Genomic DNA, 26,438 nt, shown 5'->3' with positions numbered 1-26,438 from the left:
TAATTGATAAGAACACCTTATTGATGCACTGAAAATCAATCAGTGCATCAATAAAGTGTTCTTATCAATTGTCAAGTATAGATGGGGTACAGTTTGCTGCTTCTTAATTTGTGATTATTAAAAAAACATAAATTCTGTTTTGAATTAGAAAATTCTATGAGAAAATATGCAATCTTTTTTGTAACTGAAATTCAAGTGGGCTATGCAATAAGAAAATTATCTCAAAATACAAGCAAATCTACAAAAGAACCTATGAAGAAGAAGAAAGACAATGTTTTTGAATGGCTGTATCTAAACCTTTCAGAAACATTCTAGTGGGACTTGAAATATGCAGTTCAAAACAACAACGAAATAATATCAAATGTTACTGAACTAAAGGAGTTAGATAATAGAAGAACAGACCAAAATCCCTGGACATAATGTCAGAGCTGTATTTTAAATCACCAGAAGTGTTTGATTACAATTACTGCAACTAAAAATGATAAAATCATCCACTGAATCTATTGGGCAAATATTTTTTTCTTATTGGCACATAATATATTTGATGTGTGGGAATACATACATTCAGTCTTATTTGTTCACTCAGACTTCCCTTATATTATCTCTGCTCATCTGACAAGATATGACAGGATTGGCATACTTTGGGTCTTATCAGTTAAGCAGTGCCATTTTATAAAACCCAGGAGGCATGCCTTCTCTGTCATTCCCTGACAATTCAGATGGCCCATCTCCACCAGCTTCTGGAAAGATCTTGAAAATTCAGTTTTTCCTAAAGACACTGGGTCATGTCTTGAAGGCTTCGGATGTGAATTGCCTCTGGCATGATGAAATTGTAAAAATATGATTTCTATTGTATTTTAAATGTTTTTAGCCTTCTGCAGCTATACAAATCAAAATAAAGAAATTATGAGTAGGACCCACATTAGTAGGACCCACATCTCACACCATTTAGTGACAAAATTATGCTTAAGTACAGAAAATGCAAAATACACAATTAGTTTTTCATTATACCATATAGCTATGCAAAAGAAAGCAATGTCAATCAGGACTCAACTATAACCTCATGTAATAAGACTGGTTGAGAGAAAAGGAAACTAAATAAAAAGATAGCTTTGGCAAGGTTAACTGAAAAAAATCTGTTGCTTCTGTTAAAAGATCAGAAAAAAATATTAGTCGTAGGTCCCTAATAAAAGTATTTTAAAAAACTTGACCTATAATTTATAACTGAATATAAATGATTTCTTCTTAAAATTATTCAGATAATAAAAATTTAGCAGCATTAATTGCTAGGTGCATCTTATTTATAACCCCATATTCATTTTAACAATTACTTTCAAGTTTTGTTGCTTAACTTCTACATACTTATGTTGAAATTCAATTTATATAAAGAAATAACCTATGCAAAACAAAATTATCAATCTATATTTTAAAGTCATGCACAACTGCAAGCTCATGATGAAATAAGAAAGGGCAGAAGAGGCAGATGACACTTAAAATTACCTCCACCTATATGAAGATCCTACCCATAAAAAAACACAAAGGCAGATGATGGTCTATTATTATACAGTATATTATAGAATGAAAAAATTCCCACACTGAACCAACTCTCCAATCATTTAAAAGCAGCATGAAAATTATTGTAGTCAGCTCTACTTCTGCTGGCTCACTGAAAAAAAAGAAATAAAAAAATGGTTCCATCCAAATTTCTGCCAATAATATCCTGTCATCCTCCTCTCCCAGTCCATACAAAATGAAAGAAAACAACAACAAACCCAAAAATAGTAGTATTAAATTGGCTTATAACTCTGACAAAAATCTGTTACTTCGCATGATCCTGGGTTAGAGATGTATCAAGCCAGTATTCCCTTTACCAAATTTCCAGGATCAGTTGACACTTAGAAATAAGAGTTCCTTCCAACAGGGAATCAATAATCAATTCCCAAGCACTACACAGTTCCAACAGTTCCTCTCTTCTCTCCCTCAGGCTGGCCCCATAGATGATCTCCTCTCCCCTTCTCTCCCTCAGGCTGGCCCAACAGAAGCCTGTCCTGTCCTGTCCTCTCCCCTTCTCTCCCTCAGGCTGGCCCCACAGAAGCCTCTCCTCTATCCCCTTCTCTCCTTCAGGCTTGCCCCACAGAAGCCTGTCCTGTCCTCTCCTCTCCCCTTCTCTCCCTCAGGCTGGCCCAACAGAAGCCTGTCCTGTCCTGTCCTCTCCCCTTCTCTCCCTCAGGCTGGCCCCACAGAAGCCTCTCCTCTATCCCCTTCTCTTCTTCAGGCTTGCCCCACAGAAGCCTGTCCTGTCCTCTCCTCTCCCCTTCTCTCCCTTAGGCTGGCCCCACAGAAACATCTCCTCTCCTACCCCCTTCTCTCCCTCAGGCTGGCCCCACAAAAACCTCTACTCTCCCTTAGGCTGGCTCCACAAAAGCCTCTCCTGTCCTCTCCCCTCCCCTTCTCTCCCTCAGGCTGGCCCCATAGATCCACTCCTCTCCCTCAGACTGGCCCCATAGATCCACTCCTCTCCCTCAGACTGGCCCCAAAAAAGCCTCTCCTCTCCCTGAGGCTGGCTCCACAGAAGCCTCTCTTATCCTACCACCTTCTCTCCCTCAGGCTAGCCCCATAGATCCTCTCCTATCCCCCTTCTCTCCCTCAGCCTTGGCCCCATAGATCCCTCCTATCCCTTTCTCTCCCTCAGGCTGGCCCCACAGAATCCTCTCCTCCCCCCTTCTTTCCTTCAGCCTTGTCCCACAGAAATGTCTCCTATCCAATCCCCTTCTCTCCCTCAGCCTGGCCCCACAGAAACATCTCCTATCCTATCCCCTTTTTTCCCTCAGCCTTGCCCTACAGAAACATCTCCTATCCTATCCCCTTCTCTCTTCTCAGGCTTTCTAGCTCCTTCTCTCCATGAGGCTTGTACCACAGAAGCCTGTCCTATGCTATCCCCATTCTCTCCAGAGTTATTTTCAAGTTGGGAGGGAGATTAGAACCTCTAACTAATTAGCTAATCAGATCATGTTGTTATAATAATATAGGAAATACTAATGCTCTGATGGTCATTTTGAAAAATCCTTTCTTAGTGAGCACCTAGAAGCCAAGAGGAACATACGTGGCAAATTTCAAGATTGTAGGCTTTACGATTCTGGAGATTTTGTGATTAATGTGTGAGTGGTTTTCGCTTTTATATAGAGAGATTTGTTCTGGTCTAAGACTGCAATAAATTGTTGTTGTTGTTGTTGTTGAATATACAAGCTCTGCCTAACATCTGAATGTATGTTTGAGACAGCTACAAAAATTAAGTTTATATCACATAGATGTACATTTAGCTATGTTTATATTTTATATATTACATAATGCCATTTAGACAGAGAATAAAAAAATTCTATAAATATACTATGAACAGTCTTTAGTAGGTTAACACACAAATATCTGTTCCCCAGGACATTAGTGATAGGACCTGCATGTGTGATGATATCCGCAATCCTCTTTAATTCATATATCTGCAGAGGTGTGTCATGCTCATATGTTCTTGGTTTTCCTGTGTGCAATTAGTTTCAACAACATGCTGAAGCTTTTATACACACACACATTAATTTTAACAAATCAGTGCAATTTATATATACATTTTTAATAAATCAGTTTGTAATTGTTTTATAGCAAGAAGGAATACATATTTGAAGAATAAATGAACGCATATGAAGTGATACACTATTTTTCATAAATATGCTATATCTATATGTAGTAACAAATACTCAAGCTGCCAATTTTTTAAATCCACCTTCTTGCATAACACCAGTCTTAAAACTAAACTACTTAAAACTAAATCCAAATCAAGTGTACAAGTAGTCCTTGACTTGTGACCATTCATTCAGTGACTATTTGAAGTTATCATAGTTCTAAATGAAGAGTTTGATGACTTGTGCTCGAAAGTTATGGCTATTGATCAAAACTTGGACCAACCCACATTTACAATTGCAGGGGCACTTGAACTCCCACTTGCCTATCTCCCCTACTTATCTATTTTTTGGCCACTCTGCACAGTGGCACTTGGCAGAGGCAACAGTGGGACAGCCCTGGGCCTTCAGCAGTCTCAGCCAGCTACCAATGACCTCCAGGTGTCTATTTCAGTCCCAGTGCCACCACTACCATTAAGAAATGTCACCTTAAGCCCTAAACTGCAGCCAGCTATTCCAACAGCATTGCCTAAAGCACCAGTTGCCCTGCTACCCTGCACTCCACAATCAAACAAAGGATTTTAAAGACATGTTCCTAATATACAAGGCATATTGGGGTGAAACTGAATACAGCAGTCTTCCAGAGAAATAGATTGAACTTAACTAAAGTTAAAATCTAAACCTGTTAAGCAGGTTACTGGAAGACAAAATAACGATATGATGGGTAAAAACTATATTAAAATATAACCCAAAAGAAGCAAAACATTGTTTTTTCTGTGAATAACTTAAAACAAGACATTTCTCAAAATGGCAGCATTCAAATTTTGGAGCAATTATTATTTAAAAGTCAGAAAAAAGCAAAAATAAGAAAATATACTTTGCAGATAGCAAAAATAATGACAAAATGTTTATTGCTGATTCAAAAAACACAAAATGGCATACAAGCTTCTGAGCCCAGACAAGATTCTTCGCTGGACAAGATAAGGGATGACTTTGGCTGTTTTGAAATCAAAGAATTTAAGTTTTGTTAGCCTTAAGATGAAATGTAAATGCAATGAAGCGTTTCTCTTTTCTTCCATCCATCACAAACATCTTTCCCTTGCGGTATGGTATTATCGGGTATGACAAATGATTCTGAAAACTCAAAAGTTTCCAGCGTTTTTATAGTAGTACAACTTTTTGCTGGCTGCACAAGACCTTCTTTCCCAGGTCTTATAAGGAACCACCATACACAACTAGCAGTTGCCTCGCGAAGCCCAGGCAAGCCTCAACAGCAGCAGTAGCAAGACAATAGTGAAGGTGAGGTAGGATGGTGGAGTGCAGGGCAGCAGAGGCCTCAGAATGTGAGGATGGGAATATGGCAGAAATGGGGGAATGCTCTTGAGGTCATATGTGTGGATAAGCTCCCAAGCATCCAAATTTTGACCATGTGACAGTGGGGGGCACTGCAATGGCCATAACTTTGAGGATGGATGTAAGTGCCATTTGTTCAGAGTCGCCATAACTATGAATGGTCATAACTTGAGGACTACCTGCATTATTTAAAACATTTCCTCCTACTGCTATCTTAGGTGTCTCTGATTGAATTCCAACCATGATGTATTTCTACACCAAATTTCTCTAACAAACTACTGAATGAGAATCATAGGAAAAAGTGAGTTCTGACCATTTTTCACACTTTTTAACTTTTTGCAACCTTCTGACCAGGAAAGTCAATGGAGAAGCCAGATTTTCTTAACAACCATGTTACTAGCTTAACAACTGCAGTGATTTACTTAACAACTGTGACAAGAATGGTCATTAAATGGGCCAAAACTCACTTAACAATTGTCTTACTTAACAACAGAAATTTGGGGCTCAATTGTGGTTGCAAGTCGAGGAATACCTGTAGGTCCCTAGGCAAACAATTATATGCTGTGTTTGTCTTCCATCGTTGAGGAAGACCTTGACATGTTTGTTTTTGAACACATAAGAACTAGATGTGATCTGGCCATAGATAACGTTATCAGACCAATTCAGTCACAGAATCTTTTCACACATCTTGGACAGATATGTGTAGGCACTACTGCACAATTGCTCACAAATGGTAACCATGTGACTATGGGATACTGCAATTCTTGTAAATGTCTACTGGTTGCGGAATACCATAATCACGATCACATAACCAAGGGGAAGCTGCAATGGTGAGTTTGGTAAAATGAGGACCCAGATTGTTGGGGGCAATATGCTGATTCTGTAAACTGCTTAGAGAGGGCTGTAAAGTACTATGAGGTGGTATATAAGTCTAAATGCTATTAAGTCATAAAGCTACTTTGTCAACATGATCTTAAGTTCAAATTGTCGCTAAACACAGCAGTCATTAACCAAAGAGTACTATCATATATTCAGCCAGGAAGCTATTCAAGAAGTAGAACTTCATAATTTAGGTCAAACAATAAAAGTTTTCTAGTTCTATGTTTAGTCAAGTGAGCTTTTGTTTTATTTTAATATGATGGAAATAAACAGTGACAGTCCCAAAGTTGTTTTTCCAAAAGACAACTGGACATTCTTTTTTTATCCTTGAAAACGTTTCGCTTCTTGAAGCTTCTTCAATTCAGAACTGAAGAAGCTTGTTGGATGAGAAGCAATTTTCAAGGAAAAAAAACCTAGAAAGTCCAGTTGCCTTTCGAAAAAGCACCTTTGGGACAAGCATGATCTGAATGATTGAAAATCTCCACAGTGACAGCTATACTTTTACCTATAATTAATTATATAAACATAGAAAAATATTTTGGTTAAGGGTAATATCTGAAGCTTACTACTCTCCTATGCACTCATGCAGTTTAAACAAGAAACGATATATACATAATACAAGATAGTCAAATCTGTACATCTGACAAGAAAGCTATTGTGGAAAAGTGTAAGGTTGCAACTAGCTTTCTCTTATTTCAAAAGCAAGTAGATGAAAATCTATCTGAACGCTAAATATAAATTAGAAGCAGGAAGGATACATTTTTTTTCAAAATTAAGTTGTATCATGTAATACTTTAAATTTATCAAAATTCTGATTAATATCCATATTACGCTGTCCTAAAGCAACTATAATTAGTATCGAATTTACAACTGTAAATTATTAGCATGTATGATTACAAGTAGCACAGCTTAGCAATAACTTGACATTTGAAATATATACTTTTGAGGAGGGTAAATAATTAATGCAATTATTTGATATATCATATATATATATATGTAGGTCTTTGGTTGTTCGGGTTTTCTCCCGTGTAAAATTGGAAATGTCTTCATCGAAACGTTGCCAAGACATTTCCAATTTTACACGGGAGAAAACCCGAACAACCAAAGACCTACATACAGACACCCGTGAAAACCTCAGAAAACAAATATATATATATATATATACACACACACACACACACACACACACACACACAGAGGTTTTGGTATGTTCGAGTCTTTTCCCGTGTAAGATTGAAAGTATTTAGGCAACGTTTCGATGAGATCTCACTCATCATCTTCAGGCTGGAGTTTTTTGGCTTTGTTCTTACATGAGCAAAGTTTGTGAGCAGACACTTTGCTCACATAAGAACAAAGCCAAAAAACTCCAGCCTGAAGATGATGAGTGAGATCTCATCGAAATGTTGCCTAAATACTTTCAATCTTACACGGGAAAAGACTCGAACATACCAAAACCTGCATACATATTCCCATGAAAATCTACGAATATGTGTGTGTGTGTGTGTGTGTGTGTGTTTGGTTATTCGGGTTTTCTCCCGCGTAAAATTGGAAGTGTCTTGGCGACGTTTCGACATAGTCTTATCCATCATCTTCAGGCTGGTGTTTACAGCTTCATGCTTCTAGGAGCACGAAGCTGTAAACATCAGCCTGAAGATGATGAATGAGACTTCTTCGAAACGTCGCCAAGACACTTCCAATTTTATGTGGGAAAAAACCCGAATAACCAAAGACTTACATACAAACACCCGCGAAAACCTCAGAATATATATAACCAAAGACCGAATAACCAAAGACCTACATATATATATATATAAGCATCATTAAAGTAAGATGAACCTTTTATTAGAAAAATAAACTTTTTATTTGAAATAAATTCAAGATACTCTTGAATCACATTAGACTTGTACTAGTTGTAACCAGACACAAATATTATTTCATAACTAGTATTAACTCCACTTAATGTATGCAATGGATATTGCTGACTTAAAAAAATGCAAGCAAATAAAAATTATTCAAAATTGTTATTAGCAATATATTCAATTTATGTTCAACTATTTAAAGAAGCAGAACAAGCAAGTTGAGAACAGACAGACTCCTAGATAAGAAAAATGTTAAGGTGGTTATAAACAGAATAAAAAAAAATACAAAGGACTGGAATGAGTTAGTTGCATTCATCTTCACTGCAGAAAATGTAGGAAAGATCCCCAGGCTTACACTGACATTTTCAGAGTATCTAAATGAACTAGTCTTGACAAGAAATTGAGTTCTATCTAGGTCTTATTAAAAAGTAAAAAAAAACAAATAGTTCAGTCAGTAGCCACTAAATGTTCTTAAAAAACTATAATGTGAAATTGCAGGTCTTCTAACAAGTATATATCTCAGAGTCTAGCTTTTATCTGATGCAATAAAATAACTTCTCTGTTACAAAGCTCAATATACATTGTTTAATGGGAAACTAATTGATGAAACAGAAAAGATGTGAGAACCTACATACAAATTGAAGAAATTGTGATATATATTAGACTAAACAGAGATTAAGGCCATTAATTGCCATTTCACATATGTAAAAGCCATGGAGGATATCACAGCAGTCTAGAATAGGCTTCATTTTTTTTGCCCCACATTGCATGGTGTCTCTTATACTTGGATGCCAGGCAAAGGGAAACTAAGCAGTCTGGTTAAGCAGTTTGCATATTTTTTCATTAATTAAGATATATAATTCAGTTTCAGTCTGAATCCCAGTATTGAGGTAGGTATGATTATGTAACTTTGGTAATGAATCCTCTTGTATTTGGAAATTTGTTTAACTTGTAGATTTTGAAAAGTGAACAAAGGTAAGAACAGCTCCTTGCTTACACCTTGCTTACATCCTTGCCTTTCCTGTCTAACCAAATTGGACAACAGATGACTAGCCACATTAATGCCTCTCTGAGAAACAGGTATGGCCTCTCTAGGTTAAGAGAGACTATACGACTATTCTTAAAAGTTTTTCTTGACCACAAAAAGATAGCTATTAAAATTTTAAATATATATAATCACTAGCTAGGAAACAATATTGATGTTCTCATAATCTCAGATACATATGGAAAATGCTTATCTACTTCAATTAGGCTTTTGATTGAGATACAGAAGTGGGATGGATTTGATCAACACCATACTAAAAACAAAATGGCAGAATGCAACTATTAGATCTTTTCAATTTCATGAAGGCTATCTATAAGCATTTCTCAAATTTTCTGCAACAACTTATCAACAAACAAATTTTCAAAAAATACTGTGTCTATCCAATTAAAATCTATTTTCATATTTTAGTTGAATGGCAGTGAATGCAGAAAAGAAGCAGCCAATGGCTTATAGTTAAGCCAGCTGATTGATGGTGAACATGGGAAGGCTATAGTGAATCACTAGTGGTTTTTAGCAGCCGTGGGTTTCAAAACCCATCGCTACCAATTCATTCATGGGCACGCATGTGCTTGTGAGCACATGTGATGTTTCTGCTCATACGCAGAAGCGTCCGGGCGGGTGGGCGGATTCTCCTGCAGCCACTACTGGTTTGCTCACCCGGAGCGAACCGGTAGCAACCCACCACTGGTTTGTAGTCTTCATTAACAAAAATTTCTGAACTGTACCTTCAACTTTGGCCATGATGGCGAACTTATGGCACATGTGGCAGACATGGCGCACAGAGCCTTCTCTGTGGGCATGCACAGTCGCCCCAGCCCAGCTCCAATCGCGTTTCTCCATTGTTTCACTTAACCAATTCCAATTTCTCACAAAAGAAAAAGATACCGCAAAGTTAAAATTGATTGAGTGAACTTTTTCACTTGAACACTTCACAATGGGGGAGGCGGGGTCCTGTCCTCCTCCTGAAGCCCATTACAATATGTAGTCACAATGCGACCCATATGGCTCTTTCACCCTTTGCTGCGGATCCCTGTTGCCCTGTCACAGCACAGGGATGAAAGAGCTGTCACCCTGTCTAGGTGGTGGCGATGGGCGGAGCCTTAGTGAGGGCACGAAGCACCCTTGCACTTGCCTTTGCACAGCAGCAGCATTCTGTTTTCATCGTGGTTGTTGTTTGTTGTTGCTGCCAGCAAAGAGGGCTGAGAGAGAACGGCAGGGGCGGATCTTGCAGGGTGGGGGCCATTCCCCAAGCCTGATCTTCCACCTCTCTCATTGGTTGGGCCAAGAGAAAAAAGGGGGCAGCGTGGAGAAGCACTCCCCTATCCCGGCTGAGCGCTAAGCACAAAAGCCCAGTGGGGAAGGGGGCTGGCCCAACAGATGCTGGAGAAGCCTGGCCCGGCTCTCACAGGTGTCCCGCTGTTTGGCACTTCCAACACGAGCAGCCACCTCTGAAATGTGCCGCACCTTTGAGGAAGCCAGGCAGCAATGGCTGGGGCAGAGGGGGACAGTAGAGTCATCATGGCTGCTCCCCCCTCCTCAGCAAGCCGGGCCTGGAGGAGCATGGAGAGTTGCAGACCAAGCACCGGAGGGTCAGAAGGCACACTCCCACATTGCCCCAACACGCATTTCCAGAGCACACTCTGCTGTCCCGACGAGGGATTGAGTGAGAGGTAGGGGGAAGGGAGCAGGGGGAAAGGAGTAGGGGTGCTTCTAAGACCATGATGGTGAACCTATGGCATGCATACCTGGGCATGCAAGCTCAGCTCCACATGCATGCATGCGCCACCCAGCTGATTTTCGTGCCTTCTGGGTTCACTGGGAGAAGGGAACCAGGCTGTTTCCTGTCTCCGGAAGGCCTCAGGGAAGGCCCGTTTTTCTCTCTCCCCAGGCTCCAGAGTCCTTCTAGGAGCTTGGAGAGGGCAAAAACAGCCTCCCCCCCGGCCGGAAATGGCCCATTTGCCGACTTCTGGCAGGACGGAAGTTGGCAAATGGGCCGTTTCTGGCCTCTGGGGGGGGGAGGCCATTTTCATCCTCCCCAAGCTCCCAGAAAGGCTCTGGAGACTGGGGAGAGAGAAAACTGTGCCATCATGTCCCAAGAGCAGGGAGGGAAGCGGGGCGGGGGGTTGCACGCATATGCGTGGGGGCGGGGCACATAGAATTATTGGTGTGGGCACTCATGCGCATGACCCCCACCCCAGTCCTGGCATGTGATGGCAAACAGATTAGCCATCACTGACCTAGAGAGTCCATCGGTATATTTTCAACTCCCAAGTGTACTTCTCCTTATTATCTGATTCCCCTGATTAGTGTACAAACTGAGTAATACCATGGTGATCATTTTAGGCAATCATACTTATTAGAGAAATTCAACTCAATTATTTTACATTTCAACCATGAGCCACATATATTCTCTTCTATTGCAAATAGTTTATACTTTTCTTCCCCAACTTTAATCTTTTGCAAGCAAATGCAACTGAAGTATATACGCTTCTGTTCCCACAACAAAATAAACCTCTAGCAACGTAACATTAAAATCCCATTCAGAGTATATAAAGCAGGGGTTGGTAACTTTCTTCAATGTAGGGACCAGAGGCAATGCGGCCACCATTTGCTCCTCCTTGTCCACCTCAAAGCTGCTTTCCCTATCATCAAGGACAGAAGGGGGCTGGTAAAGCCCTTGTCAAAATGACTAGCCAAGGACGTGGTGAATGCTCTCTTCCATCTCTCATGGGATGAATGAATATATTTCTTTTTGAGACCTTATGCTGGAATATTTTTGGTGGCAGGCAACTATGTCGCTCACCCCTTAAGTAGAGGAAATTAGTTCTGGCCTTGAAATGAAATGATTGTTCAGCATTGGAAAAATAGAAAGTATAAGAAAAGGACTCAGCACAGTCTTGTCTTGCTTGACCTTACTGTCTTTAAAAGAGAACAATTAATGGTTTGGAGCAGCTTTTAAAATTCTGTTAATATTCTCTACAGTAATACAATAATAAAACAATAAAGAAATATTCCCGGAATCCAATCAGTAACTGTTTCTTTACCTGACCTACCTCAAAGGGCTGACAGAGAACAAAATACCTACATCATCCATTCTTCTTTATAGTGGTAAAGTAAAAAAAAAAAAATGCTAAAAGTTCTACACAGGGATGAAGGGATGTTAAATTAACTAAGCAACTCTCAATATGCAAAGGTAAATGCTACAAACGAGATTTTAAAAAATCTGACATTTCAGGAGCTAGTAGAAACTGACTTAGAAAGACATTTTAGAACTGCAGTAAATAACTCACAGAAATATAACAGTTGGGTGAACATTTTTATATTACAGAACCCATTAGGAACTGGATTAAATATAAAATAGCCAATATAATGTTATTATGCAAATGTATCGTGTCATCATATAAACACTTGTTATTGGTGCTGTAGTACTGTAGTTCCCAAAAAACTACATTAGATATAAGAAAGATGCAAAAACTAACAATTGAAACTATCAGGGCGTTACTCTATGAAAAAAGGGAAAAACAAGTGGGAACATTATAGAAGTATAGATAGTTACATAAGGTATGGAAAAAGTGATCAGAGAAAATCTTCTCCCTTCCTAAGAATAGCAAAACCAAAGACTGATTATATTATCCAACTGAAGCTGAGCAGTCAAATATCTTATACAAATAAGTATATATTCACATGCACATACAGGTAATTAAATTCCGGATTTCATTTTCACAAATATGATATTGCAGTTTTAATGAATTAACAAAGACAAGGCAATCAAAAGCTGCTGGTCATGGGGACTGTGCTATGCTACTTTATAAAACAAGAACACTATACTATTAAATGTATTGAACATATAGTCTTTTTTTTTGTTTTGCAGTATACCTATGTCATACTGGTTTGAAGAAAGAGAAAATTATTAGTTTCATAAATTGTTCTGAATTCAAACTATGCTCTCAATTTCATTACAAGTAAGTGTAATTGTGCATACACTACTGTAATCCCCAAACTAATAATCACATGTCAATTTGAAGACTTATAAATACAAGAAAAGCAAAATGCTTAATTTTACAAGCTTATAAATCATAAGTAAAAGTCTAATCTTTGTTTCTATCTCTGAAGAAATAGAAGCAGAAGCTGAGCAGTTTATATTCATTGTAAAACATTAAAATTAAACAGAGAATCTAGTTTGCTGCCCTATAGACACAATCAACCATACTTTATGTATTCAATACAGGTTTTTATTTTAGATAGTCTTAGTTTTTGTTAATTACCCAAGAACCACATCAACATAAAAAGATTTGCAACCTATACAGAAAATGTAAAAAATACCAGACAAAAAATTAGATGTTATCATATAATGCAAAATAATTTTATAACAGAATAATGTCCATGTAAAAGCTGCTGGGTCAAAATACTGTTTAGTATTTGTTTCCGGTCAATAGATCACTTTCATTCTAAAAAATGTTTATATAAATTACAATAGTTTGTTTAATTTAAGTTGATTTGTACTGTTTCCTAGAGTGAGAAGGAATGTTAAAACAAAATTACAGTTAATAACACATCTATGATAAAAGATTAACCTAAAACTGAAGATTGATTTTGCCTGAAATTTAAAACAAATACATCAAAATACATCCATTAACAATGTGATAGTTTATTCTTCAGTTGACCATGAAATGAAGAATCACTGTTTGAGTTTTTCTCTAGTATCTGTATTACTGTTCTACAGATACGAAAATTTTATTCAAAGAAACAATGAATTCCAATAACAAGTAAAAGCAACCTAAATGACAGTTATTAATAATGTTCAATCATTAATTGTTCCCAAGGATAACATTATGTTTTAATAAACCCTGGTGTTCTGGAAACTTCATTTTCATAACCTACACAACAACTAGATTTCCTAAGAATTCATCAGATTATGAAAACAGGGAAGGTTGAAACAGAAGGTTAATCACAAGTTATTACCTCAAAGATTAAAAAAAAATCAGCTCAACAATTCAAGAAATCAGAAGTAAGCTATGAACCATGTAATATTAATCTATTTTACTGAAAAGGGCTGCAGGGTCTACACCACAGATGCAGCATGCAAAAACCTGTTTGCTCAAGCATGAAGTACAGTTACAACTGTTCCCCTCCCCCTTCTCCCTAGAACTGAGAATATATGGAAAAGAAACTAAAAAAAAGATGATACATTACAAAAGTAATTGGTTTTTTTTTTCTTATAAACTCTGGAGAAATAAAAAAATCAAACTACATCTATTCAGAAAAGACAGCATTGGCATCTCAAATATTAACTATTTGTTTAAAGCAGAAAGCTTTCATTGTCAAATATTTCTAACTATACTGCCAAAAGCCAATATCCTGCACAGAAAAAATGCACTGGGCTAGGATGATTATCACAGCTAAGGTTCTATAGACAGACACTAATGGAACAAACCACATTAAAAGCTATTAAAGTCCTTTGCTACCACAAAGCCTAACAACCACTCTTGGTTTAAAGCAGGTCTTATAAGTGGAAACACTTCAGTAATGACACCAGCACTGGAGCGGAAGATAGATACTGGAGTAAACAGGAAGGGCCAGGTCTGTTCAGGGAAGGGATTTAGCAGCTGTACCAGGAGGGATGACAGTGGCTGGGTCAGATTTGCCTTAATAGAAAACAATAGGTGGGAGAGAGCTGTAAAAAAAGGCACGGAATATAAATGAGACAGACAACCAAGAAACATTGGGCACAGGAGTGTTGCTGGAAGTGAGAAAGAAAGGTGGCACAGGTAGAGTGATGAATGCCCTAAAGGATAAAAGGTACGGTAGAAAGATAGGATAGCTTAGTCTTGAAAGAAATATAGAATTTACAAAAGCCACGTCCATCAGTTAGGGAGGTAAGAGAAGCAGTAGAAAGAGAAGGAATGATAAAAGAAAAAACGTTACAGGGATCAGATTGGGGGGGGGGGAACGAAGATTCTGGGTGGTGCTAAGGGTGGATAAGAGGAGTGCTCTGGGCGGGGAAGACAGAAGTAGTCGCGATCAAGACGGGGGAAAAAAGAACGATTGGAAAGCAACATTAAGACAGGGAAGGACCCACAATTTGGGGAGGGGGGTTAAAAGAGAAGCAGGTGCGCTGGGTGGAGCCGAGGGCGGTGACTTCGGGACTGGCTCGCACCCCTTTCGCGGAGAAGGAAAAGGGGTGAGAAAGAATCAACCCCCCCACCCACCCACCCCGCTCCGACAACCATTTGCTCCGACTCACTGACCTGGCCGCACGGTCTTGAGGCGCACCGGCTCCCTGAAGTGGCGGATGACGGCTAGGGTGTCGCGGTGAGTGAGGCCGCTCACCGGGGTCCCGTTTACCTCCAGCAGTACATCCCCGGGGGCAGGGGGCTTCCCTGAAAGCAAAACGGAGCCGGCTCCGCCGCCGGAGTCGGCCACTGTCAGCAGGCGGCCCCCGAGGTAAGGGAATTCTCCCCGTTCGGCGCCGCCCCGCAAAAGGTCGGGGTCTGGGCCGGAGCCGCTCCCCCAGGACACGGAGCACTCCTGCACCTTGCTGAGCCAGTGGCGCTTCCTCCGCAGCGTCTTAGACATGAGGCCACACCATGGGCGCCCCTCCGCGCGCGCGCCGCCCTGTGCCGCCGCCGCCGAGCTCGCCTTACGGACGGTTGGCCGAGCGGCCAACCAGACGTCCGCGCGCGCACCCTCCCACCTTCTTCTACCACCACCAGCCGCGACTGCCTCCCAACTGGCGCCCTCAACGCGGCGATAAGGACACGCCCCCTTGCCTTCCTTGGCAACACCTCTTTTCCCCCTGGCGTTGTGCTAAGCCCCGCCCGACAGCTCACGGGCGGGGCTAAATGGAGTGACGTCCAGAAAAAAAGAAAAAGAAAAAAAAAAGCGGGGGGGGGACGTGACTTGTGTAGAACTTCTAAGCGAGCGAGGCACAAAACTGTAAAATAACCGCACGTTTAAATGCGAGTTAGAACTCCACCCAAGACAGTTTTATTCAACATGCATCCCGCCGATGACAGGGCCCTCTTTATGCCCTTGACGCCGCACTGTCCGCCTCTTTCCGCACGCAGTAAGCTTAATCCCCTTCGCCCGGAGAGCAAGAGAGCGGGCCGCAGGGTTGCCACCACGTGTTCGCCCGCTTGCTCTGGCTCTTCCTTTCCCAGCCGCGAGGGTTGGACCCACAGAGAAAATGGAGGTAATGGGGGAGAGAGAGAGAGAGAGAGTACTTTTACTGCCCCAAAGCGCGGCACCAAGCCGGGCGGCTCATCCTCTGCAGTGCCCGGAGACAACGGGTGAGCAAATGGAGGCTATTCATCCCTGGCATTCTCCTGTAAACTCTTCTGAAGAATGAGCCTTCCCCTTGGCGGTCCATTCTCTCTGGACCGTAGTTTGAGCTCTCATTTCCGTCAGGCGAGCAAAGAGAAGCGGCTGCCTTCTTTGCACGTGTTTTTTTTTCTTCCTCCTTCGGGCAGGGGAAGAGAAGAGAAAGAGATGAGATAAGGAGGGAGCCGTTGTTCTTCTTAGTGCCAATAGCTGGCTCGGAGCCACTGCGCTAGCACAGCCTTTTTCAACTAAGTGCTCTCTTTTTTGTGTGTGTTGGACTACAACTCCCTGAATTCCCTGGACCAGGGCGGTGTTTGGGATATCTAGTCAAAAGTGTCTATTTGAGGAAGGCGGAAATCTCAGCGGGACACCGTCATCCTCTGACTTCCCTCCTTGGAGCTGCTTTGTAAAAAATAAAATTCCTAATCTTTTCCTTGCATTCCTGTAAGCATATTGGAATCTACCTAAGAATGTAAAGAATACGCTAGATCAGACCTAGTGTCTGCATTCTGACTTTGTAGCTTTTTTTCCCCTTTCTGTAGCTGACTTTTCCATAAAGGAAAGTTCCCAGAGGCACTGGGAATTGAACAGAATATAAATTCAATACATTTTCGTTATTATTATAAAGTAGTGCCCTAGTAGCACCATTATATCAATTGGTGTTGAAAGGCATAGTGAGGTCTGATTCTCAATATATTGTATAGCCACCAATCTACAGCAAATGGAGCATCAGAAAGCATTCTGTGGTTACCTATCTTTGTCACCCCTCTTTTCAAGCAGTTATGACAATGTACAGCTGCATTTCAGGGTTCATTGAATCTAGCTAGTGATACTTATTAAACTTTTCAGGGGGAAATGGGTGAGATTTCAAGAGAAATGGTATGGATATTTCAAAGCATCAGGGATACCATGACAAAGAACCAAAGTGAGATAAAAGACTTAATCCAAGACATAAGTGACAAAGTAGAAAATATGATACAACTGACAATGAATAAAGATCAAAGAGTCCAGGAAAGAGAGGAGGTGGTGGAAAAAATGGAGGAAAAGATAAAACAGACAAATCACCAAATAAAAATTCACCAAAGAAATTCAACAGTGAAAAAAGTAAGGTTCTACATTTAGGCCAAAAAAACAAAATGCACAGGTACCGGATATGTGGTACCTTACTCAATAGTAGTAACTGTGAGAGGGATCTTGGAGTCCTAGTGGACAACCATTTAGATATGAGCCAGCAATGTGCAGCAGCTGCCAAAAAAGCCAACACAGTTCTGGGCTGCATAAACAGAGGGATAGAATCAAGATCACATGAAGTGTTAGTGCCACTTTATAATGCCTTGGTAAGGCTACATTTAGAATACTGCATTCAGTTTTGGTCACCACGATGTAAAAAAGATGTTGAGACTCTAGAAAGAGTGCAGAGAAAAGCAACAAAGATGATTAGGGGACTGGAGGCTAAAACATATGAAGAACAGTTGCAGGAACTCGGTATGCCTAGTTTAATGAAAAGAAGGACTAGGGGAGACATGATGGCAGTGTTCCAATATCTCAGGGGTTGCCACAAAGAAGAGGGAGTCAAACTATTCTCCAAAGCACCTGAGGGTAGAACAAGAAGCAATGGGTGGAAACTAATCAAGGAGAGAAGCAACTTGGAACTAAGGAGAAATTTCCTGACAGTTAGAACAATTAATCAGTGGAACAACTTGCCTGCAGAAGTTGTAAATGCTCCAACACTGGAAATTTTTAAGAAAATGTTGGATAACCATTTGTCTGAAATGGTGTAGGGTTTCCTGTCTGGGCAGCGGGTTGGACTAGAAGACCAATAATAATAATAATAATAATAATAATAATAATAATAATAATAATAATAATAATAATAATAATAATAATAATAATAATAATAATACTTTTCTTTTCTGCCATTTATTTTGTTTTCCATGAGATATTCACCTATTGACCTCATTCGACTGCGAGGTTCCCCCGCCTCGCAGAAATGGCCCTCCAAGTTATCGAGGGCTTACCTCAACGAAGGGTCTTGGGACCCAGAGAGATGGCATGCGGCCAAGAAGAATTTATGGGGATTTTTAAATAGATATTTAAATAAGGGTTTTTTAAGGGGGGGAGGGATAAGACGGGTGGGGGAGAGAACCCGTCGGGGAGGGATCCAGCCCCGATGCTTGTTCGCGGCATTACGACATCTGGTCTGGAGGCAGGGGGGGAGGGGTCTGTTCCAGGATTAGAGGGTGGTTCAATCTGTATGGTAAGTGGGAGAGGCAGATATGGCGGAGGGGGGGGCCGTATCGAGTGTGGGGAGCATGTGCTCGATGTTTGACAGCGATCACGTGCTCCGGCCCCTCAGTCCCTACCCGTTCCTCGGGCGGCCATGATCCTCAGAGCTTGGACTTTCGGTTGATGTTATGTAATGCCCGGTCCGTGGTAAATAAAGCTCCCCTGATTTGCGATCTTATTCAGGGGGAGTCCGCGGACCTTATGGGCATTACGGAGACCTGGTTGGGTCCAGAGGGGGGGGTTCCCCTCGTTGAGTTGTGCCCTCCGGGTTTCTGAGCATTTCATCAACCGAGGGCCCAAGGTAGGGGTGGAGGGGTGGCGGTTGTCATTAAGGAAGATCTAGAGCCGAGGGAGGCCACTGTTCATCAGATTGCTGGCTGTGAATCCCTCTATGTGAGGTGGGGCCATAGGAATCAGTTGGGTTTGTTGATCGCGTACCTGGCTCCTTGCTACGTGACCACAGCCCTGCCCGAGCTGCTGGAGGTACTTGCCAGTGTGACGGCTGAGACCCCCAGACTTATAGTCATGGGGGATTTCAACCTGCCATCGACTGGCTTGTCATCAACGGCAGCTCGGGAGTTCCAGGCTTCCATGACGGCCTTGGACCTGATTCGAATAAATGATGGCCCTACGCACTTGGGAGAAGGCACGCTAGATCTAATTTATATCTCTGGACAGTGGCTAAATGATCTGGATTTAGATGACGTAGTAACAGAACCGATGTCATGGTCAGATCATTTTCTCCTTCGCCTGGACTTCCGAACCGCCACCCACCATCGCAGGGAGACGGAACCTATACGTTGGTTCTGTCCCAGGCGCCTGATGGACCCCGAGAGGTTCCTGACGGAGCTTGGGCCATTCCCTGAGGATCTGGCCCACGGCTCGGCTGAGGAACTAGTTGTGGCCTGGGAACAGGCTGCGGCTGGGGCCTTGGACCGTGTCGTGCCTTTGCGGCCTCTGACTGGCGCAGATCTCATCCGGCCCCTTGGTTCTCCGAGGGGCTGAGGGAGATGAAACGCCGGAGAAGACGCCTAGAGAGTACTTGGAGGTCCAGCCGTTCCGAAGCTGATCGGACACTAGTTAGGTCCTATTCTAGGACCTACCTAGTGGCAATGAGGGAGGCGAGGCGTTCTTATGCCTCCACCCTATTGCATCGGCAGATAACCGCCCGGCCGCCCTGTTTCGGGTGACCCGCTCCCTCCTTCATCAGGAGGTGCGGGATGACCCTTTGCAGGGACGTGCCGAGGAGTTTAGTGGTTATCTATACGATAAAATCGCTCAGCTCCGGGATGGTCTGGACCGAAATTGGAATGATCCAAGCGAGAGAGAGGAGGCACGTCTTGTTGAGTCTGTTTGGGATGAGTTTGACCCTGTGGCTCCCAAGGACGTGGACAGGTTGTTGGGGAGGCTCCACGCCACCACATGTTTACTGGACCCGTGTCCTTCCTGGCTGGTGCTGGCCACTCAGGAGGTGACACGAGGCTGGCTCCAGGGGATTATCAACGCTTCTTTGTTGGAAGGGGTTTTCCCTGCCGCCTTGAAAGAGGCGGTGGTGAGACCCCTCCTCAAGAAGCCCTCCCTGGATCCAGCTATTTTGGGTAATTATCGTCCGGTCTCCAACCTTCGCTTTGTTGCGAAGGTTGTAGAGAGTGCTGTGGCGCGGCAGCTACCCCAATACCTGGATGAATCCGTCTATCTAGACCCGTTCCAGTCCGGCTTCCGACCCGGATACAGCACGGAGACAGCTTTGGTCGCGTTGGTGGATGATCTCTGGAGGGCCAGGGACAGGGGTTATTCCTCTGCCCTGGTCTTACTAGATCTCTCAGCGGCTTTTGATACCATCGACCATGGTATCTTGCTGCGCCGGTTGGGGGGATTGGGAGTGGGAGGCACCGTGTATCGGTGGTTCTCCTCCTATCTCTCCGATCGGTCGCAGACGGTGTTGACGGGGGGGCAGAGGTCGGCCGCGAGGTGCCTCACCTGTGGGGTGCCGCAGGGGTCGATTCTCTCGCCCCTTCTGTTCAACATCTATATGAAGCCGTTGGGTGAGATCATCAGTGGCTTTGGGGTGAGATACCAGCTGTACGCTGATGATACTCAGCTGTACTTTTCCACCCCGGGCCACCCCAACGAAGCTGTTGAAGTGCTGTCCCGGTGTTTGGAAGCCGTACGGGTCTGGATGGGGAGAAACAGGCTCAAGCTTAATCCCTCCAAGACGGAGTGGCTGTGGATGCCGGCACCCCGATTCAGTCAGCTGCAGCCGCAGCTGACTGTTGGAGGCGAGTTACTGGCCCCAAAGGATAGGGTGCGCAACTTAGGTGTTCTCCTGGATGAACGGCTGTCGTTTGAAGATCATTTGACGGCCGTCTCCAGGAGGGCCTTCCACCAGGTTCGCCTGGTTCGGCAGTTGCGCCCCTTCCTTGATCGGGATGCCTTGTGCACAGTCACTCATGCGCTCGTTACCTCTCGCTTGGATTATTGTAATGCTCTCTACATGGGGCTCCCCTTGAGGTGCACCCGGAGGCTGCAGTTGGTCCAGAATGCAGCTGCGCGGGTGACAGAGGGAGCTCCGCGTAGCTCCCGTGTAACACCGCTCCTGCACAGACTGCACTGGCTGCCTGTGGCCTTTCGGGTGCACTTTAAGGTTTTGGTCACTACCTTTAAAGCGCTCCATGGCTTAGGGCCTGGGTACTTACGGGACCGCCTGCTGTTACCTTATGCCTCCCACCGACCCGTACACTCTCACAGAGAGGGACTTCTCAGGGTGCCGTCCGCCAAGCAATGTCGGCTGGCGGCCCCCAGGGGAAGATCTTTCTCTGTGGGGGCTCCCACCCTCTGGAACGAACTTCCCCCGGGTTTACGCCAAATACCTGACCTTCGGACCTTCCGCCGCGAATTGAAAACACATCTATTTATTTGCGCGGGGCTGGCCTAAATTTTATTGGTTTTAAATTTATTATTAATTTTAATGGGGTTTTTAGTTTTATATGGCCATTTTTATAATAAGTTTTTTAATTAGTATTTTAAATTGTATATTTTGTACTGTTTGTTTTTTATCTTGGCTGTACACCGCCCTGAGTCCTTCGGGAGAAGGGCGGTATAAAAATGGAATTAATAATAATAATAATAATAATAATAATAATAATAATAATAATAATAATAAATAAATAATAATAATATCAGAGTTGGAAGGGACCTTGGAGGCCTTCTAGTCCAACCCCCTAGTCCTTCTTTTCATTAAACTAGGCATACCCAGTTCCTGCAACCGTTCTTCATATGTTTTAGCCTCCAGTCCCCTAATCATCTTTGTTGCTCTTCTCTGCACTCTTTCTAGAGTCTCAACATCTTTTTTACATCGTGGCGACCAAAACTGAATGCAATACTCCAAGTGTGGCCTTACCAAGGCATTATAAAGTGGTATTAACACTTCACGTGATCTTGATTCTATCCCTCTGTTTGTACAGCCCAGAACTGTGTTGGGTTTTTTGGCAGCTGCTGCACATTGCTGGCTCATATCTAAATGGTTGTCCACTAGGACTCAAGATCCCTCTCACAGTTACTACTATTGAGCAAGGTACCTCCAAGGTCCCTTCCAACTCTGTTGTTGTTGTTGTTGTTAATATTAAAACAAGGGATGAGAAAAACTTTTTGAGAGATATAAAAATGGAATTGGAATTGGATAATCTGGAAGAAGTTTTTGAAAGGGAGATAGGAGTATGGGTGGGATACTCTGGAGATATGGCCGCTTAGGAGGATAGAGATAGGAGAAATATTTAGATGGAATAATGAAGATACAGATGTTGACAGAGACAAAGATCCAAGAGAGAAATATGGGAGGAAAGCCAAAAAATGAATAAGAATTGAAGTATTAAAACAGGCAAGGGATGATGGATAGAATAGAGCTATTTTTTCCCTTTTTTTCTTTCTTCTTTTTTCTAATATAATGATGGCCTGATTAAAACCTAGAAATAGAGGTAGAAATAAGAATATACACCATTATGTGAAGGACTATGTATTAACATAAATATGTATTTTAACATTAGGATTAGTAAGAGTGACCTGACTAGAGGCCAGAATAGAGGTAGAAATCAGAAACGGGGGAATATTAGTAGTTATAATTTCTATATAAATTGAAAATAAGTAATAATTAGATGGAAAGTTGAGAGGTTGAAAGATGGTATTACTATGTATGTTCAAGACCATTGCCTTCAGAATAGAACACTGAAATATTGAATAACTACTTTAAAATAATCAAGTACATTAATATTAGGATTATATAAGTTTGATTAATGTAATAATTGACTGTTGTTATTTGTATTAATATGAACCACACCCAGAGGCCACACTGTTCATGTATTGATGTTGATATATGTTTAAAAATAAAAACCCAATAAACCTTGAAAAAAAAAGAATCTGGCCAGTGATGTGCATGATTTAGAATGCTGAACTAGGACTTGGGAATGCTGAACTAGGACTTGGGAGATCCAGGTTCAAATCTATATAATTTATTACCTCTGTCTCATAGGGTGATTTTTTGGAAAACATGGAAAAGGAATTGCTATGTATATCACTTTGAATAGTAAAGAATAGCAGAATATAAACCAATTCAATGAGGAAAAAACTTTATATATGATACAAATCAAAATACATATTTTATCCAAAATACATGCATGTATAGAAATGGCATTAATGAAAAAATGCTTACAATTATTCTTTATTAAATCTTTCCCACTAAGAACAAGAAAATGGTCCCATATAGTTCCTAAATATTAGTTATGATACCTGTTTTTAAAAAGAAATGCAGATATTAACAGCATGTGCTTCTTTACCTATTTCTTTCTCCATAATAATATGTTCTTATAAATTGCATTATAAATCTTTTTTTATATTTCTGCCCATAAATTTGCACATATTTATAATCCACTTTATAGCCATTAACTTAGGAAATTACATGTACATATTCCTGATTCTTTTTTTTTAAACATTAGTTTTAATCATTGTATATGGAGACAGAGAGAGTTTGGTCTAAATGTGCTGCATAATCACTACTTCAATATTTGTTTTGTGAAATTGCCACTCTTTCAGTGTCTAACATTGTACACTGAGCACTGTAGTTTGATACTTCCAGCCTCCATTAGGCCTGCAGAGGAGGTATGCTCCAGATCCAGGAAACACCATCCAGTGGGGCCCAGAAAGAGAGCCTTTTGGAACAACTCCTCCTCCACCAGGAATCAGATTGGCCCCAAAACTATTGGTTTTTCATAAAGCCATAAAGAGATGGTTTTGCCACTAGGTTTGGGGATCTCTGTGTGTTGTAGAGCAGTAGTTATGTTAATTTTTTATACCTCAGTTGCAGATTGTGTTATATGATTTTTATACAGTTTTTCATATATGATTTTATATTATTTTGTTGTTGTAAGCCACTCAGAACCATGTGTTAGAAATGGGTGGCTATAAAAATTGATATATTCTTGGATGTTCATAATCCTTAGAACATATTCTTGACCCAGAAGAATCTCTAGCATTGAAAAGTGACGTTATATCAGTACTCCTATCATTGTCAAGTTCAAAGCTTACAGAAATTGATAGGAATATCTACAGGATTATGGTAAGCAACAGAAGAAGAATTTGTAAAAATGCCACCAGATTTGTAGAATGACACAGTGACCAGATTAAAATAGGCAGGGGTGGGATTCAAAAATTTTAGCAACTGATTCTCTGCCCAGTTGCTGGGTGGGCATGGCCATGGTGGGCGTGGCCTACTCTGCCTCCTGCACCATGGCAGGGGGGGCATTTTTGCCCTCCCCAAGCTCTGAAGGCTTTCTTCGAGCCTCCAGGAGGATGAAAAAGGCCTCCCTGGGCTCTGGAGGCCCTCCGGAAGCCGGAAATGCGCCCGTTTCCAGACTTCTGGAACTTCCAGGAGGCCTGTTTTTCGCCCTCCCAGAGCCTCAGCTCAAGCCCTGCACTTACCTGGCATCCAAAACAGGCCATGTGGAGACTCCTGGGAGGGGCCAGCCAGTCCTTGCAACTACCGGTTCGGCAGACCAGATGTAAAATTAGCATCTGGTTCACACGAATCAGCTGAATCCCACCCCTGAAAATAGGTCAGTGTATATTTAATATCAAAGAATGGAAACACAATAGAATATGCAAGCTATTGTACCATATCTTTAATTTTGCATGCTAGCAAAATCATGCTTAGAACATCATCAGAAATTAGAGCCCTACATGAAAAGGCAGATGGCAGATGTTCAAACTTTCTTTGTGGCAGTTGCTAAGCAGAAGCTGCATCATTAAGTGAACCAATTGTTCACTATCGGGCAGTTTTGCCAAAAAAACAGGAGAAAATGTTGGTTTTTGGCAAAAACATTATAAAACATGGTCATGTGACCGCAGGATGCTGGAATAAATGTTGTAAGTGGGGAGGTCCATTGTAACTTCAAATGGTAGGTAAGCAACTGCTTGTAATTCTTGGTCATTGCTTTTCTTGATTTTTAGCTAAACAGATTACAATGAGAATTTTACATATTGGATGTGTAAGTTGCCTTTCATAAATCCTGCTTCATAAACATATTTGGAAAGAATATTAGCCATTCTTGTTAATATGCTTTATCTTATTGTAATTTTTTTTGTATTTTGATCAATGTTATTGACCTATAAGTTTATAAGGTCAAAGGTTTTATCTGCAAAAGTCTATATGTTAGTACTTCTGTCCAAATATTTAACTTCCTAAAGTTTCAAATGTTGTTGATTTTGTGAGTTGAAAAGTAAATAAAAGAAGGTAGAAGCATTCTTAGCTGGGATTTGGAAACTTTGTTTTTGACTTCTAACTCCGATTTCAGCTTGGAACATTCATACTTCCTATTGCTTTAAACTATGTGGTCCATCCTGCCATTCAACTATTTGGGGTTTCTCCACATTTAAAAAAAATAATAATAGCAACCTGGTGTGTGTTTTTTAGTTTAATAAGTCTGCTTAGGTAATGCTTTTAATGGTTTCCTTATATATGTTGTGTTTGATTAAAAAAATCATTTCACTTCTTTGTCTTTCCAGAACTATAAAAAAAAATCCCTGCACAAATAAAACTTAACTTTGTTATAACAGGACAGTAAAATTACATTGTTGTTTGCATATGTAAATGGGTGTGTCAGAATAGCTCAAATACTTGCATTCTTTTCTGGGACCAAAAACAGGAAGAGCAGGTAATGTTACAGATTCCAAAAGAGGTATCTTCTCTGGAATAATAAAACAGTTCTTTCAATCCGACTGATTGACTCTTGAAAAATCATTTCCCAATATTTTTATTATGTTGGATGACATATAACAGCTTTGAACCTTGAACCCTTTTTACCATTAGAAAACGTGTAATTTCTTTTTGTGTTAAACATGGCAATAAAACTCTATCCTGATTAGCCAGAATATAGCTCTTTCTGATCTCAAAGGTGTCCTAAACTTTGTTACTTGCTCAGTGGCTCTTTTTCCACCTTCTATAAAACAGGTATATCAAGGAAGCCATGATGATGACTTTTGTTTTAATTGAGAATAAAATCATTTTCTAAGAGCTGCTTGAAAAGAGGAAATAAATTATTTAAAATTTTGCATGAGCACCTAAAGAAATATTAAGTGAGTGTTACATCATGTGGTAAAATTCCTTCAGATACAGTGTGTTTTTCTTCGAATCTGCCTGGTTTGTATTGAAGGCAGGTTTGACTTTTTGCATTCAGGGCCATTTAGAGTAGATTTGGCTGTCCGCCAACAAATGTGAATAACTATCACAAACTTACATGCCTTCACACTTTGATGATAAAAGTGCGAAAACTGAACATGTTCTTATAGTAAACATTGCAAGACATTAGGGATGCATTATCAAGTCATTTTAATCTGCAAAAGTTATGTTTTATTTTGAAATGGTAATATAAATGCAGATCAACAGATACTGCTTATTCATAGCAATTTTTCTGATAAGTCATCTACTGTATATAGTACTAAAATTCTTGGGCCTGCTGTTTGGAACCTTCATAAGGGGGA

The 26,438-nt window shown here is 41.2% G+C and overlaps 1 protein-coding gene across 2 annotated transcripts in view; it reads right to left on the bottom strand.

Annotated features, from left to right (window-relative positions):
• MAGI3 (membrane associated guanylate kinase, WW and PDZ domain containing 3) overlaps window positions 1–15,602 on the bottom strand; it is a 103,853-nt gene extending 88,251 nt beyond the window's left edge. For both annotated transcript variants that reach the window (XM_058176912.1, XM_058176913.1), the window contains exon 1: window positions 15,053–15,602. In XM_058176912.1, coding sequence (XP_058032895.1) covers window positions 15,053–15,380 — 328 coding nt within the window. In that variant the 5' untranslated portion in view covers window positions 15,381–15,602. The remainder of the gene's footprint in view (window positions 1–15,052) is intronic.
• Between the last annotated feature and the right edge of the window lie 10,836 nt (window positions 15,603–26,438).

The sequence above is a fragment of the Ahaetulla prasina genome, chromosome 3, assembly GCF_028640845.1.
Source record: "Ahaetulla prasina isolate Xishuangbanna chromosome 3, ASM2864084v1, whole genome shotgun sequence".
Classification (NCBI taxonomy): Eukaryota; Metazoa; Chordata; class Lepidosauria; order Squamata; family Colubridae; genus Ahaetulla; species Ahaetulla prasina.
This window is presented reverse-complemented; position numbering and strand designations above follow the sequence as displayed.